The sequence below is a fragment of the Diaporthe amygdali genome (assembly GCF_026229845.1).
Source record: "Diaporthe amygdali strain CAA958 chromosome Unknown NODE_14_length_1008325_cov_65_372321, whole genome shotgun sequence".
NCBI classification, from domain to species: Eukaryota; Fungi; Ascomycota; class Sordariomycetes; order Diaporthales; family Diaporthaceae; genus Diaporthe; species Diaporthe amygdali.
The window spans coordinates 109,026-124,017 of record NW_026517034.1 but is presented as its reverse complement, the minus strand read 5'-3'; the positions used below and the strand labels follow the sequence as shown (position 1 = coordinate 124,017).

Below are 14,992 nucleotides of genomic sequence, written 5' to 3'. Positions count from 1 at the left end.
CCACACAAACTGCTTCGGACGTTGACCGAGCGCGTCACGGCTGCGACAGGCATTTGATGTTGGGTCACTACTTTTCCCATATTGTTAGACAAACTAGACAACCTTGCCACAAATGATCATCTGCGCGGGATGGGTGCTCGCTGTCGAAGGGCGATCGCTAAGTAGCTTGACTTGTTACCCCAGATTTTTCTGACAGCTGCGGGAAATCTGGGGGTGCTGGGTTTCTGCTTTACTCCACATACTCCTCACGCGATGACAGCGTCGTCAGGCCACCCAGATCGACTGCGGAGGCCTAGATCTTTGACTTGGCATTTCGTGGTGTGTTTGAAACTCAGGATTCTATCTATCATCACTTCTCTCCCTCGTGGCAGGGGCTCTCTTCCAATTTGGGAACACATCCGCGTGCTGGCATAGTGGCACGGCTGCGTGCTAGGCAGTCTTTGACGTGCAGCCAGCAAGTCGCTGGATTAAGTCGCGTCGTTTGAGGCCCTGCCGTGTTGGAGTGGGGAGCTTTTGTCACACGACTTCATGTTGATGCCCCTAGTACAGCATTCACACTCCTCTGCCCTCCGATACCGTCGGAGAATACCGCCTTACCAGAGACGACGGTACCTCGACGGCGGCGATGGCGCCCTTGCTAGGCTTCTTCGGCCTAGCTTGATCAGGCCAGCTTTGTGAGCTCAGAGTCTCTCGCCAGTCTCCTAGTCAGCCGTCTTGCTCATTGGGGATTGATGCAGGAACGTCCGCGCTGGCCAGAGCTGTCTCACTCATTTTCGAGCTGGCCTCTGGCCGGCTTTGTTCCCAATTTCCCCTGGCGGCAGCTACCAAACCACGCGAACATGATATCCCGCCTCGCACAACCGCTGTCGTACAAGCCGTCACAGCGATTTCGGAGCCTGGTCGGAGCCAATCCCGCTGTCCTCGATGGACGGATTATCCACCGGCGGCATGTCTCACGAACAGGCCGGCCGAGTCGGCGCTGGAGACGGCAGCTTCTGGTCTTGAGCCGCCTAGCCTTATCCGTCGCAGAAGATTAGACCAGGCCGAACGCAACTGGTCACTGTGCCAAAACGCAGTCGTTATGGGTCCTGCTGGTGGTGGGCAGTCAACTTCCTGGAGTCGTCGGCGCAACAAGCTAGACGGGCCCAGTATTCAACAGGCAGCCCCAGGGGTCACGGCTTCTGGTGCTTGTGATTGCAGCTCGTGCGCCCAACCACAGACTGGCTTCAAATATCAATGACACCAACGAACAATGCCAACAGGCAGTGCGCAGAAGTTTCTTTGCCGCAAACGACACACTTCCTCCTGTTCGTGGCCTAGGAGAATGAGCGAACCGATAAGGTCAGCCTGAATCTAGCAAGGCTGGATAAAGATGAACTTCAACCACTGAGGCGATCAGCGGGATGGTCCGCGAGTGTAGCTGCCTTGCAGGCAATCGCTTCGCGGAATCAAGTTCTCTATTTTCACAGGCCACCTTCAAGGTCCAAATCTGGCCGTGTAGGTGCGTGGGATCTCGTGTGGACGAGAAGGTCGCAGCGCTCTACCTCGTAGCCTTCGTCTTCTCGTTGAGAAGCGTCATGGATTTGCAACGCGCCGCGCTGGATAGGCGTAGCTGTGCGACCGTCTCCCTCCCGCGTTGTCTTTTCTGGAAACCCGCACTGGAGCTCATGGTGAGGTGGCAGATTGGCTTGTGTGCCAAATTGAATGCACGGCCTACAACAGCCTTGTACCCGTACAAGTTGGGGATTCCCAACGTAATGACAATACTGCGAGCCCCATCAGCCCATTGCTTTCGTGAAGTCACCGACCAAGCATCAGAGATATCTACCTGCATCTCGATGTGTGATGCTCATACTGTCATGGATCTGGTTCGGGCCCTGCTCAACGAATAGCTTCTTGTTCTTGTCGTCTCGAGATATTCAGGGTGCTTATGGTGTCAGGACTCCGACACATGCGCGAGTCACGCTGGTCTTGCGGTTTTGGCACTTGCACATAGCACGGCCTGATGATTCTAGAAGAATTCCATGTCGTTCCGCGGCAGCGATGCCCTCGCCTACTTGATAGGCTGAAAACTATCATTGACTAAAGGCTGTGTAGATATTGAGAGTGTATCATGCGGTGCTAGCAGTGAGACTCGTGCTTGACACAGATACGCCCTGAGAAGATCAAGATATGCTTTGTGCGCCTCAAGAACCGAGGTTCGCCTAAGCTTCGACAAGGTGATCAGTCCCAAGGTGTGAGACAATATGAGTAAGTCCAATGATATCCAAGATGTCTTGAGCCTCGCGTCTCACGAGCTGCCGGATCTTCGCGAAGGTCAGGGTCGCCCCAGATGTGTTGCAATTTCCAAGTTGGCAACGAACGTGAATCCGACATTAAGATGACAGACAAATAAATTATGCCAGATCGGTGGTCACAAATAGAATGGAATACTGCTGAAGACAGCATTGAGTGACTAGTGGTGAATGATGCATTGTGGGAAGGGGGTCTTCGCAGTACCAGTTATCTCAAAACTCAGATATCCTTGCCAGATCGTGACATGAAGGCGTAAGTCTGGGATTAGTCATGCGGTAGGGAAGAGGCCTGCGAGTCAGAGATAAGGGCCAGCATCTACCGGCGGCTGCGGCGTTGCTTATTTTTAGCGAAGGCAGGGGTCCTGCAGCAGGGCGGGTCGGCCTCATCAGCTCTCACACCAGGACCAGGGAGCCCGTGTGTTGCGTTGCGTAAGCCTTCAGGAGAACCTTAAACTCTAGAACCCAGCTGGCTGGATCACTCCGAACTGCTTGCCCTGCGTTTCCTACGTCGTTTCTCTTGACTTCACATGCTGCTGTTACTGCTTTTTTGACATGTGCTGACCAGGAGCGTTGAACAAGCGTCAATCCCGTCCTTCACGAGATCCGCTTTTTGTCTCTCATTTCAGATTACTGTCTCTCAACGAGTAAGGTTGCCTCCCTTGTTGAAGAATCCGTAAAAGGGTCGGCCCTGCCTTCGTCTGCTTCTTCTCGCCAGGATACTTTTTCGCAGCCAACACATTCCTTTCTCAATTCGGCAGCGAACGGTGGCGTTCAGAAAGACGACATGGCTAAGGCTTCCTGCTCCCCGCTGATGGGCTGGAACAAGTCGCTGGCAATCGGTCTACTCATCATCATATGGGTTTTCTGGAGTGTGAGCTCACTCGGGCCCGGCGCAGCCGACGATGTCATCTCCCGGCTCCCTTCTTTTCCTACTGGTGGTGCCTCACCACCATCATCGGATGCGAGTATACGACCGCTCGTCTTGTACACATATGCCGAGTCAGACAATGCACGGGAGAACCTGGCCTTTTTTGTCAAGAACGGGCTGCACGGGAATGCCGATTTCGTCTTCATCTTTAACGGCGAGACGAGTGCCGTCGACCTGCTGCCAAAGGCGCCCAATGTCCGCATAATCCAGCGAGACAACAAGTGCTTCGATATTGGCGCCATGGGCGAGGTGCTGCGCCAGGACGATCTGTGGAAGAAGTATAAGCGGTTCATCACCATGAACGCGAGCATCCGGGGGCCCTTCTTCCCGGTGCATTCCCCAGGCTGCTGGACCGACACGTTCCTCAACCGGATCACAGACAAGGTTAAGGTAGGAAATTAAGCTTGCTCAAATCCCGAGCCTATCCTTTGACAAGATCGGTAAAAACTGACAAGACTCGAACGCGCAACAGCTCGTGGGCACGTCTCTCAACTGCCACCCCCGGGTGCACCTACAGTCGATGCTCCTCGTGACCGACGACGTGGGCATGTCCATCCTCCTCGACCCAGAGCTCGCACTGAGCGCGTCCGTGGACGACTTCTACGGCACCTCGAAGGATCCCGTCGGCTTCTCGCCCTGCTTCAGCACCCTGCACAAAGCAGTCCACGCCGAGATCGGTATCACGTCGCTCATCCAGTCCCAGGGCTACGAGGTCGATGTCGTCATGACCGCGCCCCATTCGGCCGAGAGCTTCGACGCCTTCTGCGCCAAGGTGGGCAGGCCCGACGACTTCCTGTACAAGGACCACTACCTCGGCACCAACGTGCACCCGTACGAGACGGTCTTCATGAAGGCGAACCGCGAGATCGACCCCATGTTGCTGCAGAGGCTTACCGAGTGGCACTTGGCCGGGAATATGTCGAGCTGGGAGACCTGTGGGCGATGAGCCGTTCCAAGGAGGCCAGAGTAGAAATATAATTAGCGACGCAAGCGCGCGATTGGGCGTTTGGTCCCGAGATGGGCAGACGGGCGTTGCATCGCGTGACGCGGCACCATTCACAACCTGGGTGCCGGTATGAAACATCCCGGTTCCGGATATCAACAATCAGCTCATCCATCGCATGGTTTGGACCTTTTTCAGCCAACTCTAGGACCTACTTCTCGGACAGGCTTTTAGGTCAAGGATCAGCAAGGAGACTATCCGATCTGTCACTCGCGAATATTGAAGCCTGTACAAGCAAACCGATATCTATGGTCCAGCATACATTGAGCAGACTAGGAACAAGTCTAGGCTACTTCTGAAGAGTCGTTCTCTTCAGGACCTTGTGAAATCTGTCAACACAGGGTTATAGCGCACGTCGAGAAATGATGGAACCAGTCCTGAGCGACAGCTACTCACGCTGGCGAGGTACAAGCGAGAGCAGCGTCTCGTGAGGTTTCTGATAATGGGACAGACGTCTCCTGCAATATCCAAATTACATACTCCATCATGCGAAATGCTCATCTTGATCTGTGGTGGGCGGCCTCAATCTCACTCGCATTTTCGATGTTCTAGTCCCGTGCTCGCAAGGCTACAACATGTTCTGATGCAGCGTATCTACGTCCTCAATTACAAACCGCATTGGTATAGTGCGTAAATACACAAACCTTCAAATGAGCTCACGTTGAACTCTCAAGCAGCGATTACGACAGGCCCCATCCTTTGGACAGCTAGTGGGTCTCAAACTCCCGCCGTTGCCGCATATATTTACTTGTGCCCGCATGGCTACCCAGATATGCTACCCAGATATTCGTCGTTGTTCGGTCTGAGAGCACGGAGGAATGCTTCAAGATTAATCGAGGGTTAATCGTGGTGTAGGCTTTTTTGTGACCAGATGCACCCGACTAGTGAAGCTGCAAGAACTCCTCTTTTCATTGAATCGTAGGTTGACTCTGAATGGACTCAGCATCTACCAGAGAGCGATCTACATCCTGATCAACATTTCTTTTCGGAGGGGCCTTCGAACCTTCGGCCGTCAGGCGCCTCGACCGATCACGAAGGGCACATCAGTTCCGAGCCGATACTTCTCTAGACATGCAACCTCTCGCCCTCATTGTCTCCAGAATCTCGGACAGGCGGATGCTCTGATACAGGCTGTGGTGGAACGAACTCCAGATCTAGAGGCCGGACTGATGCTGCCGGGCAGCATGGGGTCCGCGTAGAATTTAAGAGGCGTTAACGCTGCAGACAGCCACAGTAGGCGTGGATTCGTAGTCGAGAATCGTATCCGGGCACAAGGAGATGGAATTGTACGGTATGAATCACCGACAATTGAGCAAGGTCGAGGTTGAAGTTCGGAAGTCGGCTCATACCATCAGAAAAAGAGACAAGGGATTGGTCGCATTGCAGATTTATGCCTGCGCACATGAGCAGTGTCTGACTGTCTCCGGAGGGCTTTAATGGAAACTATCAATGATCATCAGGCACAATGGATGCTCTCGGCGTCCAAAATAATATCGGACTTCCGCAGGGTACGAGCTGCGGTCACTGATACGTTCAGCGCGCGCCCCCAGTACTACCCCTCACGCGCCAACATTTATCAGACTCAAGCAGCACTTTGCCAAATTGCCGGATATTTAGGAAAAGCTTTTGCTTATTGAATACGACTCACAGAGTAGCAACTCGGCACCAGGGCAAAAGATTTAACCGTCGGCATGCGGCCGTTTGAATCTCACATAGAGGCTTGAGACTGGTGGGATTACCATGCAGGAACAACCTGCAATTAAAATGCTGGTCCAATGGCCGTAACAAAACTGGCCGACTCGGACTGTTATAGAGTGTTATTGAGATTGCAGACGCTTTATTGTGAATTTGTAAAAGTAAAACGCGCAGCAAAAAGATTCCTTGCAGTGTCTTCGAGTTGCTGCTGTCAATAGCCCAATATATAAGAGCCGAACCAGTCTCTCGAATCTTGTGATTCTTTACCATTGACAGTCCCTTCAGTTATTCACAGATTCCTTGATCAACATCCTGGTAATTCGATATCAAGTTCGACTACTGTCAAGGATGCAACTTTCAAAGATTCTGTTCTCGCTTGGCCTGGCGGCTATTGCCGTTGCCCAGAGCAAAATCAAAATCAGTCAGTTAATGCGATAAGCACTTTCAGACCATTATAAACTAACGCCGTTATGATTAGTGCCTCTTGGTGACTCCATCACCGAGATAACATGCTGGAGGGCCAAGGTCTGGGACCAGTTCGTTGCAGCGAACATTACCGACAAAGTGGAGTTCGTGGGCTCTATGACCAACAACCCACAGAACTGCAAAGCTCAGTCAGGCTCGTTTGACCTTCATCATGAGGGTCATTCCGGCTGGCTGTCTATCAATATCGCAAACCAGTATCTCCAAGGTTGGCTGAACAGCAGCAAGCCCGACGTTGTACAGTGGATGCTTGGGACGAACGACGTTGCCCAAGGTCGAACGACGGCCGATATTATCGCTTCGTACACGAAGATGGTTGATCTGATCAGGGCATCCAATGCGAAGGGAAAGATTCTTGTTCGTACCCATTTCAGTATTTCTTTCATTACCAAGTGCTAGTACTGATAAAGTCGTTCAGGTTGATCTTTTGATTCCCCTGTCTTTCAACGGCGGTGGCATCGACACACTTAACGCCCAGATTCCATCATGGGCCGCATCAAAGAACACCACAGACTCTCCCATCAACATTGCAGACTGCTCCACGAAAGCTGGATTCACGACCTCCATGCTTAGGGACGGAGTACACCCGAATGATCAGGGAGACCAGCTGATTGCGAAGCAGGTTGGGCCGCAGTTGATCCAATATGTGAAAGGCCTCATTGCTGAGCGAGGACTGTGATGAGTTTTAAAGTCTTGACCATGGGTAGTAAGAAATTGGACAAGCTATATAACGCGCGGTACTTGTAGCTCAACTATCGCTATTGAATTCAAGTATTATTTGCCATTCGATGTGTATGATGGTGTTTTCGCGTAGCTCGATTGTTTTATGCCCAGGAAATGCTTCTCGTAAGACAATTTCAATAGCATCATGATACCTCAAAGCTATTATAATATGTTGCAAGGCCTCTGAAATCTGACAGTTCTTTTTTAATTAAAGTAAATCATAAGAAACAGGAGCCAAGCCCCCTTAATATAAGCAATCTCAAATATGCACATATACTATAGAACATAAAATAATGATGTGTCGGATACAAAGGCATCATGTGCGGCTCGATTTGGCTCGGCATAGTGAATGTAATCCTCAATTTGTCTGGGGTACTACATGCTGAAAGTCTTAACCAAAACTCTAGTTTTGCATTATTGCTCCACTACGAAGCCGCTGAAAACCACATCTCGATTGTCACCTGTGGCGAAGATCCCAAAGATGGGTCCAGTGAACTCTCTAGCTTGAAAGTCCTGGACGTCTAGACATCCCAGCTCAACCCAACTGCCCGGGGCCGACTCATCTCGGAAGAAGAACATATAGTTTTCCGGGGAGGCAACGATCCTGAAGCCTAGCCTGTCCACCTTCGAGGCGATCTCGCGTGTCTCGGTGCGATGAATTCTGCTTGCTGAATTGCAGATGTTCAGCTGTACCTGAGAAGCGCTCGAGTTGTACGCAACGGATGCGTGGCGAAGATGGTCCTTGTACAGCGCCAATCCAGCAACAAGATCTGCTGGGTTTCCGCTTAGATTTGGAAGTTGCAATATTGTCGTTGACACACTGTGAAAGGATCTTTGTCTCTTTCCAATGAAAGTCGTCGTGCCCGTCGGTGTAGAGAGTGAGTTAGGAGTAGCACATAAGGTGATCATTTGTTCAGTGTCTCCGTCCAAATGGTAGTGCGATAGGTCCGGATTTCTTATGTAACAGTCCTCCTGCCGTTTTACACGAGGAACATTTTGCCTGAAACCAATCTCGACGATAGCATGCCGACCGAACTTCATGACTGGCTGTGATACCTGTGGCCAGCCCCCTTCTGGCCAGTCGACAGGGGCGAGGAACGACTCGCGGCCGAGAGGCTGACCAGGCTCATTCCTCACTCCAAGTACTGCTGCCCACCAATTCCCATGTTCATCTTGAAACAGATCTCCATGTCCAACATTTTGTATATACTCGTTCTTGCCATCTGCGGTCAAGATTGGGTTCCCTGCAAATGACTCATATGGCCCAGCCACGTTCCGAGACCGAGAAATGCTGAGCAAATGATGCTCAAATGTGCCGCCTTCGGCGACGAGGAGATAGTACCATTCCCCCCTCTTGTATATATGGGGCCCTTCGGTATCATATTTTGCAAAGCCGCCCCAGATCTCACGGGGCTCAGTCAAGGGCTTGCCCGTCGTCAAATCTATTTCAAATTGTTTGATAGTGCAACTTGGTTGTTTCAGGCGGTCCATTTGCCACGAGCCTTGCACGTAGACACGTCCGTCATCGTCGAAAAAGAGATCCGGGTCGATGCCTTGGAACGGAAAGTATAATGGATCGGACCATGTGTCGGAAGCGATGTCCTTACAGCTGATCAGGAAGTTCTCGTAGCGCCAAGCATCTTCGTGGTGGAAACAATTCGTACAGACGATGTAAAATGTTCCTCCATGATGGCGTATTGTTGGCGCGAACAGGCCTGCGCTAGCCACCATCGAGTGGCCAGTGTCAAGAGGAAACGACCGTGCCGTGGCCTGACTGAGATCCAATTGTCTAGGTCTATTGATTGCATGACCTGGACTTCTAAGCTCGTGCCTCACAATATCTCGAGAATGACCCAGGACTTACCAATCAACGCCCAGTCTTGCAGATTGGTAGATGAATATATCGGTATCTGCGTAAATAGTCAGCTCTGGTCGATAATTGAAAACAAGATGTTATAGCCTTGGCTGATGGGGGCTCCTCACTCCTGGGAAGACATGGAAGCTAGAGGTGACGAGGTAGAAGACTCCGCCAACGCGCACAACCGATGGGTCTGGTGCGAAGCCCGGTACAATAGGGTTATGATACGTCCTTTCGCCATTCATGGCGCGCACCTCGTTGCTCCCCATCCTATCTGGAAGAGGCGAATGCCACTGAAGTTGAGCGACAGAAAGAAAACTAAGTAAAACAAGATGATAGTTGGTTTTAACTTCATAAATGGTCAGCGGAATTCTTAGCATCCGTGACCAAGACGAGGGGTGTAGGAAGAGTCCCTAGGTACAATGAGTGTTATCCAATGCTTACATGCCCCTGTTACATACTGAAGTTCTCAAAATCTGTCGGAGTAGGAATCAAGACCCGGTTGAAGAAAATCCTGGCTCCCGCGAGTCCTCATCGGAGTGTCCAAGGGTCATGTTATGCATCAGTAGGCATCAACGAGCCGGCACGTCATTTGTTGTGGCACTTAGGAGAGCCGCAGTCCCTGTCACTTCCCGACGTGCAATTGCCCGGACAATTCGCCGGCCGGAAGGGGCTCACGGTGAAGCGGTTAGCCAAGGTAGCATCGTATCTACGAAGCAAAGTCTCCACTCAATTCTGCCGAGACTCTCGAATTCAGACTGGCCAGAATGTCTAGCAGAGATGTGAAGAGTGACTTGGCGCGAGCAACAATGGATGGGTTGGTCACGCTGTTTAGAATTTGTAGGAGACTCATGCCGACCTGTCGCAGTTTTTCAACCTAGCCTGGTCAGCAGGAACTCACTGAAGGTAACTGAAGAGAAATAAAAGGGAGAAAGTAGCCCGAATACTCACGCAGGGCTCTCCGTTTGCCTGGAGGGCCTCGAAGGGTACGCCCATCGCAACATTGAGTAGGTCACTAGCAATTTCGGTCTTGCGGAAGGCCAACATTGTTTCGTCCTCAGAGAGGCCAAGAAGCGACAACAGCCCGTGGTCAGTGCATTTCTGCACAAGAATTAGCCGCAGGCAGTGGAATGTCACCAGTAAATTGGCTCTCTGCGTCCAGAATGCTCGTCTTTGGGACCGTTCGGATCGCTCGTCAGCCGACTTTATCAACATGGGGTCCCTCAACCATGCTGGTAAGGTATCTAGGACGCCACTGAATGATAGGTATGAGTCCGTGATTGCGTTCTTTGTCAGGTCGCTGGTGGGAACCTCAAGGTTAAATCTCGAGTGAACGTGGACGAGAACTTGAATGTCGACAAGGACGTTAGAGGCTGCCGACCAAATTCCCTGGCACAAATTAAAGCCCTCGTATAATTGCTCCTCAAAATTCGGTGCATCTGGGTATTTTCGTGCGTTGATGAGTTCCGTTTGCTGCTGCCCACAGAACGCAGTGGTTATGGTAGAGCCAAGTAGAATTTGGTGGAGAGTGATGGGCACATTGTTGAGTATGGATGCTGACTTATCCCCACTATGCAGGTGCCAAAACACATTCCTCAATATCTGGCCCTCTACGGCCTCTACATGTTGATAGGCGCTTTCGTCAAATAAGCGCATCTCTGACGCAAATCGTAGAGCGTCCCCCATGAGGTGCCATGACATCCTAGCTCTGCCGAGCGCATGAAGTGCATTTGCTTGGTAGTATCGGATGATTATCGAGCTGGAATCAGGTGCCTGGATGTCAACATCTTGATAGCAAGCCAGCATATTTCTTGACGCCTGCAGGAGCGGCCACGCGAGCGAGTTCCCAGCCGGCCAAATGCTCGCCGGCACAATGCAGCAGGTGATGGAGCACAAGGCCGTCAGTAACGAAAATGTGCGCATCTCCAGAAGGCCAAAATCCTCGGAAACTGAGACGTCTTCTCGAGTTTCAGATAGGCTGGGATCCAGGGGCTGTTGAGGACAATGGGCAATTTGTACGATTGTAGTGACTCCTTTGCGGATATCAGCCTCACATGCGAGTGGCGACAGAGGAAATATCCACTCCATGTACAAATCGATGCAGTCGTGCATTGTCAGCCCCAACGAGCGTGTCGGCTCAATCATTCCGATGAAGTCGGCCAACTCGTCATAGATTGCCCGGCAACGAGTAGTTGGGATTGCAGAGGATATTTGTCCGGCGCTGGGCTGTCTTGGTATGTGCCCATCAATTAACGGAAGATTGGGCATGCGCCCATGGCATGCGTCTAAGGTATGTCTTACGCCCGGTATGTGAACCGAGCTGAGGGGGCTTGCCGAAGGGGCTGCACACGATGCCGAGGCGCTCTCCGGCGCAGCCGTGATCGTGATTTCCTCCGTCCGGCCTGAATGACCGACGCGTTGGCTTCTGAATCTCGGACCTCGTTTTTTGGGAGGAACATTGTAAAGACAAGGTAAATCGGCTGTCTCGCAAGCAGAACAGCGAGGTGACTGCGCGTTGCACTACAGAAACTCAGCTCTCATTCATCTATAGCAAAGCCTCAGGGCTGTTAACTAGCCTTCACTTTCCTCTGCCTGCATCCATCACAAGCCCTTCTGGCCATTGCGAATAGCAGCTGTAGAGTGCTATCCACGAGAGACTGATAAACCGTCCGTGATGTAGTAGGGAAGCAGGATGGTCGGGGTGGATTTCGCCGCGGGGAATCGGCAGAATTTATATTTGCCTGGGGAGGAGCCCAGGGCATGAGACAAGGATGCCATGCGATGACTTTCCCCATGGGCTCGGGGCGCCTAGCGCTTCATGGATTAAGCTACCCCTTACTCGAGGGACCTGCATCACCAGACGAGGCTAGAGTCAGGAGAAGCCCACGGTTCTAGCGTTGTATTTCCCCGATCCTCCGCGGCCATTTGCGCAACACCATGAACACTACTCCAAATACTCCTTCAAATATGATCTCGTTCAAGGATGCGGGCCGATGGAGCTGAGATCTCGACGTCCTAGTCATAAGCGACAATATACTCTGACAGTTCGCGGGGAAGTGGAGAACTGGGGAACCGCGTGGTTGCTTGCATGGAGGAGCGACGGTGAATCCGGGGTTGGTTGGGAACAGAACGTAAGGCTGATGACTATATAACCTTTCCAATCCCCATTTGGTCGTCGTGTACGCGTTTGAGACAGTCGACCGTCTATGTCTCCATTCATCCCCTCGAAATGGCGGATACTGCCCCGAACTCAGCACAAGAGAAGCCTGAAATGGCTCGTGTCAATCCCGATGTCGAAAACGTAGCTCATCAGCATAAGGAGATCGTGTCCGCATCTCGGAAAGCCTCTCCTGGCTTTGCGCAGCTAGTGAAGAATAAGAGGGTGCTGGGATACTGTAAGCAAGCCAGTCACAACCTTCCAACACCACGCGCTTTCTTTCTGTCCTCTAATCCTCACTGGGTAATCAGGCCTACTCATCTTTATCCTGCCCATCAACTTCGGCTATGAGTTAGCACTCGTCGGAAACATTCTCGCGATACCAGGATTCCTCGATCGATACGGCACTACGACCTCAACTGGGCGGGAGATTCCTGCACACGACCAGCAAGTACTGAATGCGTCCACTAATGTCGGCATATTTCTCGCCGCCTTCACAACCGGTTTCATCTCGGACATGATCGGCCGCCGCAAGGTCATCTTTCTAGGCTGCACCCTTTGCATAGTCGGTATCTTCGTCCAGGCCTGGTCTACCTCCATTCTGATGTTGTTCGGAGGCAAGCTGATCAGCACCTTCGGCTACGGGATGGGTCACGCACTCAGCCCTGTCTTCGTCGCTGAGATTTCGCCAGACGAGCTTCGTGGCCTATGTTTGATTCTTGTTAATTCCATGGTTGTCATCGGCCAGTGGGTCTGCGCCTTGGTAGGCTACGCCGGAACATTCATCCAGGGCGACTGGGGCTGGAGATTGCCAGTTTTGGTGCAGCTGGCTCCGCCAGCCGCTATGCTAATCCTCGCCATCCCGCTTCTGCCAGAATCGCCTTCCTGGTTATTAGTTCATGGAAAAAGAGAAGCAGCAGGTAGATCCCTTCGAAAGTTCAACGGTCCGAGCCACGATGTCGAGGCGACGCTCGCTTTACTAGACGCCACAATCGAGAAGGAGCGCGAGTTGAATGCTCAGGGAGCTTCGTATCTCGACTGTTTCAGAGGCTCTAACCTGCGCAGAACAACTATCGTTTGTATGGTATACCTGGCACAGCAATTCGTGGGCGCTAACTTTGTTGCTGGCTATCTGCCGTAAGCTTTTCTATTTACCTAGAGATACCCGCCCTCTGTTTCACTTCTCATCTCAGTTGATCCTTATATTAACTTGGCTGACTGGTGTACAGGTACTTTTTCACCCTCGCAGGGGTGCAGAACGCTGTCGGAGTTGCTCAAGCCTGCTATACGGTGCAACTATTCGGCAACATCTGCTCATGGTTTCTTATCGATCGCTCGGGGCGTCGTCCTCTCATCGTATGGGGTTGCATTGCCATGACTATATTGCTTCTCATCATCGGCTGCTTGGGCATCGCCCGCGACAACAAGCAAGCGTTGTCGGCAGTGGTGGCCTTGATGGCCATTTGGGGTTTCTTGGTACGTCACGCGGAGTAAATATCCCTGTTTGCTCGACTCACGTACTGATGCATCTACAGTTCCAACTTACCCTCGGAGCAGCGGCCTACGCTGTAGGCGGGGAGACTGCCACCCCTCGACTGCGACAAAAGACATACTCGATCAATGTCATGAGCAACACGGCAGCGGCATGCTTGGTCGGCCAAATAGTACCGATCCTCATCAATCCAGGGAACGCCAATCTTGGTGCGAAAGTGGCATTCGTGTTCTTCGGTCCTTCACTGCTCTTCTCCATCTACCTGTACTTCTGCTTCCCTGAGATGAAGGGTCGCAGTTATTTAGAGCTGGAAGAGATGTTCCAAAAGAAAATACCGACGAGGGATTTTGGGAGATATACATGCGTCATGGATGTGGTTGATGTCGATGGGGAAAAGCCAGTCGTTGTGTTACGAGATTGAAAGGCCCCGATCCTTGGCATGTCACTTACGGTACATATCTCTTCATACCCACATAAATGCGTAAAGCTGACCCTCGGTCAGTACTGAGATCTTTTCAATTTCAGTAAGCGCCCTTTAGATTTGGGTATTGGCTCTACCCACTCGCGCCTCTCCTGAAGCACTCGCGACACAGGATGGACCCTTGAGAACGTGACATACGTGGAAGTAATAATCGATCACGTTCCACACCGCGACACAGATTCGAAAAGACTTGTAATAAGATGCAATCATTTTCAATACATCGAAGCAAGTCCTATACAACATCTAAAACTCAGAACTTTGGCTCAGCCTTTACATGACCTCACGCTCAGGTTTGAGATAACTGTCACGGGTAGCGAGAATCGAATTTTCAAGGTCATAAATACAATTCTGATCCAATGGGCATAGTATCGATGAATCTGACTGTAAATTTCCGTCACTGGCTCGCTATTGCAAATCACACCACCCAGTGGGAAAATGCATCTGTGTGGATTGTTCTGAGGCCCTGAATTGTTTCCTGGACTTTGATCAGAGCACGAATTGAAGAAGCTGACCTTTGAACCCTGGAGCATCACTTTAATAGACGACCTGTCTTCTGCGAATAACAAACGAAAGTGACGGAATATTGACCATGGCGGCGCCGGATGTGTCACAGCCGATGACCAGCCCCTGACTATGATAATCGGCGCAAGCTGTTCACACAAAGATCCTCTTACTCTCATGGATGAGTTGCATGGTGTCGTTGCTGTATATTTGAAAGTCTCTCCTCTTGAAGGGTGACTGTGTAAACTATCATTCGCAACTCATCCCGGTACTTAGACTCGCCAATCCCCAGAGACAATTCAGAGATGTGTACAGTTATAAAAGGACGTGAATTTTTCCTACTAGAATACTCTCCACTCGCTCATCCGAATCGACTA

General features: G+C 51.4%; 4 protein-coding genes across 4 annotated transcripts; 3 read left to right on the top strand and 1 right to left on the bottom strand.

The window, feature by feature from the left end:
- Nucleotides 1-3,078: 3,078 nt before the first annotated feature.
- J7T55_003338 (uncharacterized protein) lies at nucleotides 3,079-4,168 on the top strand (the record flags this gene model as incomplete). The annotated part of the gene is made up of 2 exons (XM_053143352.1): nucleotides 3,079-3,612; nucleotides 3,695-4,168. 2 exons carry the CDS (start codon nucleotides 3,079-3,081, stop codon nucleotides 4,166-4,168), a joined length of 1,008 nt encoding a protein of 335 aa, XP_052993590.1.
- Nucleotides 4,169-6,268: 2,100 nt separating this feature from the next.
- On the top strand, nucleotides 6,269-7,082 carry J7T55_003337 (cellulose-binding protein; the record flags this gene model as incomplete). The annotated part of the gene is made up of 3 exons (XM_053143351.1): nucleotides 6,269-6,341; nucleotides 6,399-6,760; nucleotides 6,822-7,082. The coding sequence occupies 3 exons, from the start codon at nucleotides 6,269-6,271 to the stop codon at nucleotides 7,080-7,082; spliced, it is 696 nt and encodes a 231-aa protein (XP_052993589.1).
- Nucleotides 7,083-7,540: 458 nt separating this feature from the next.
- On the bottom strand, nucleotides 7,541-11,443 carry J7T55_003336 (uncharacterized protein; the record flags this gene model as incomplete). The annotated part of the gene is made up of 7 exons (XM_053143350.1): nucleotides 7,541-8,900; nucleotides 8,963-9,036; nucleotides 9,110-9,258; nucleotides 9,446-9,514; nucleotides 9,744-9,843; nucleotides 9,936-11,205; nucleotides 11,286-11,443. The coding sequence occupies 7 exons, from the start codon at nucleotides 11,441-11,443 to the stop codon at nucleotides 7,541-7,543; spliced, it is 3,180 nt and encodes a 1,059-aa protein (XP_052993588.1).
- Nucleotides 11,444-12,213: 770 nt separating this feature from the next.
- Nucleotides 12,214-14,054, top strand: J7T55_003335 (Maltose permease; the record flags this gene model as incomplete). The annotated part of the gene is made up of 4 exons (XM_053143349.1): nucleotides 12,214-12,379; nucleotides 12,453-13,278; nucleotides 13,371-13,617; nucleotides 13,677-14,054. The coding sequence occupies 4 exons, from the start codon at nucleotides 12,214-12,216 to the stop codon at nucleotides 14,052-14,054; spliced, it is 1,617 nt and encodes a 538-aa protein (XP_052993587.1).
- Between the last annotated feature and the right edge of the window lie 938 nt (nucleotides 14,055-14,992).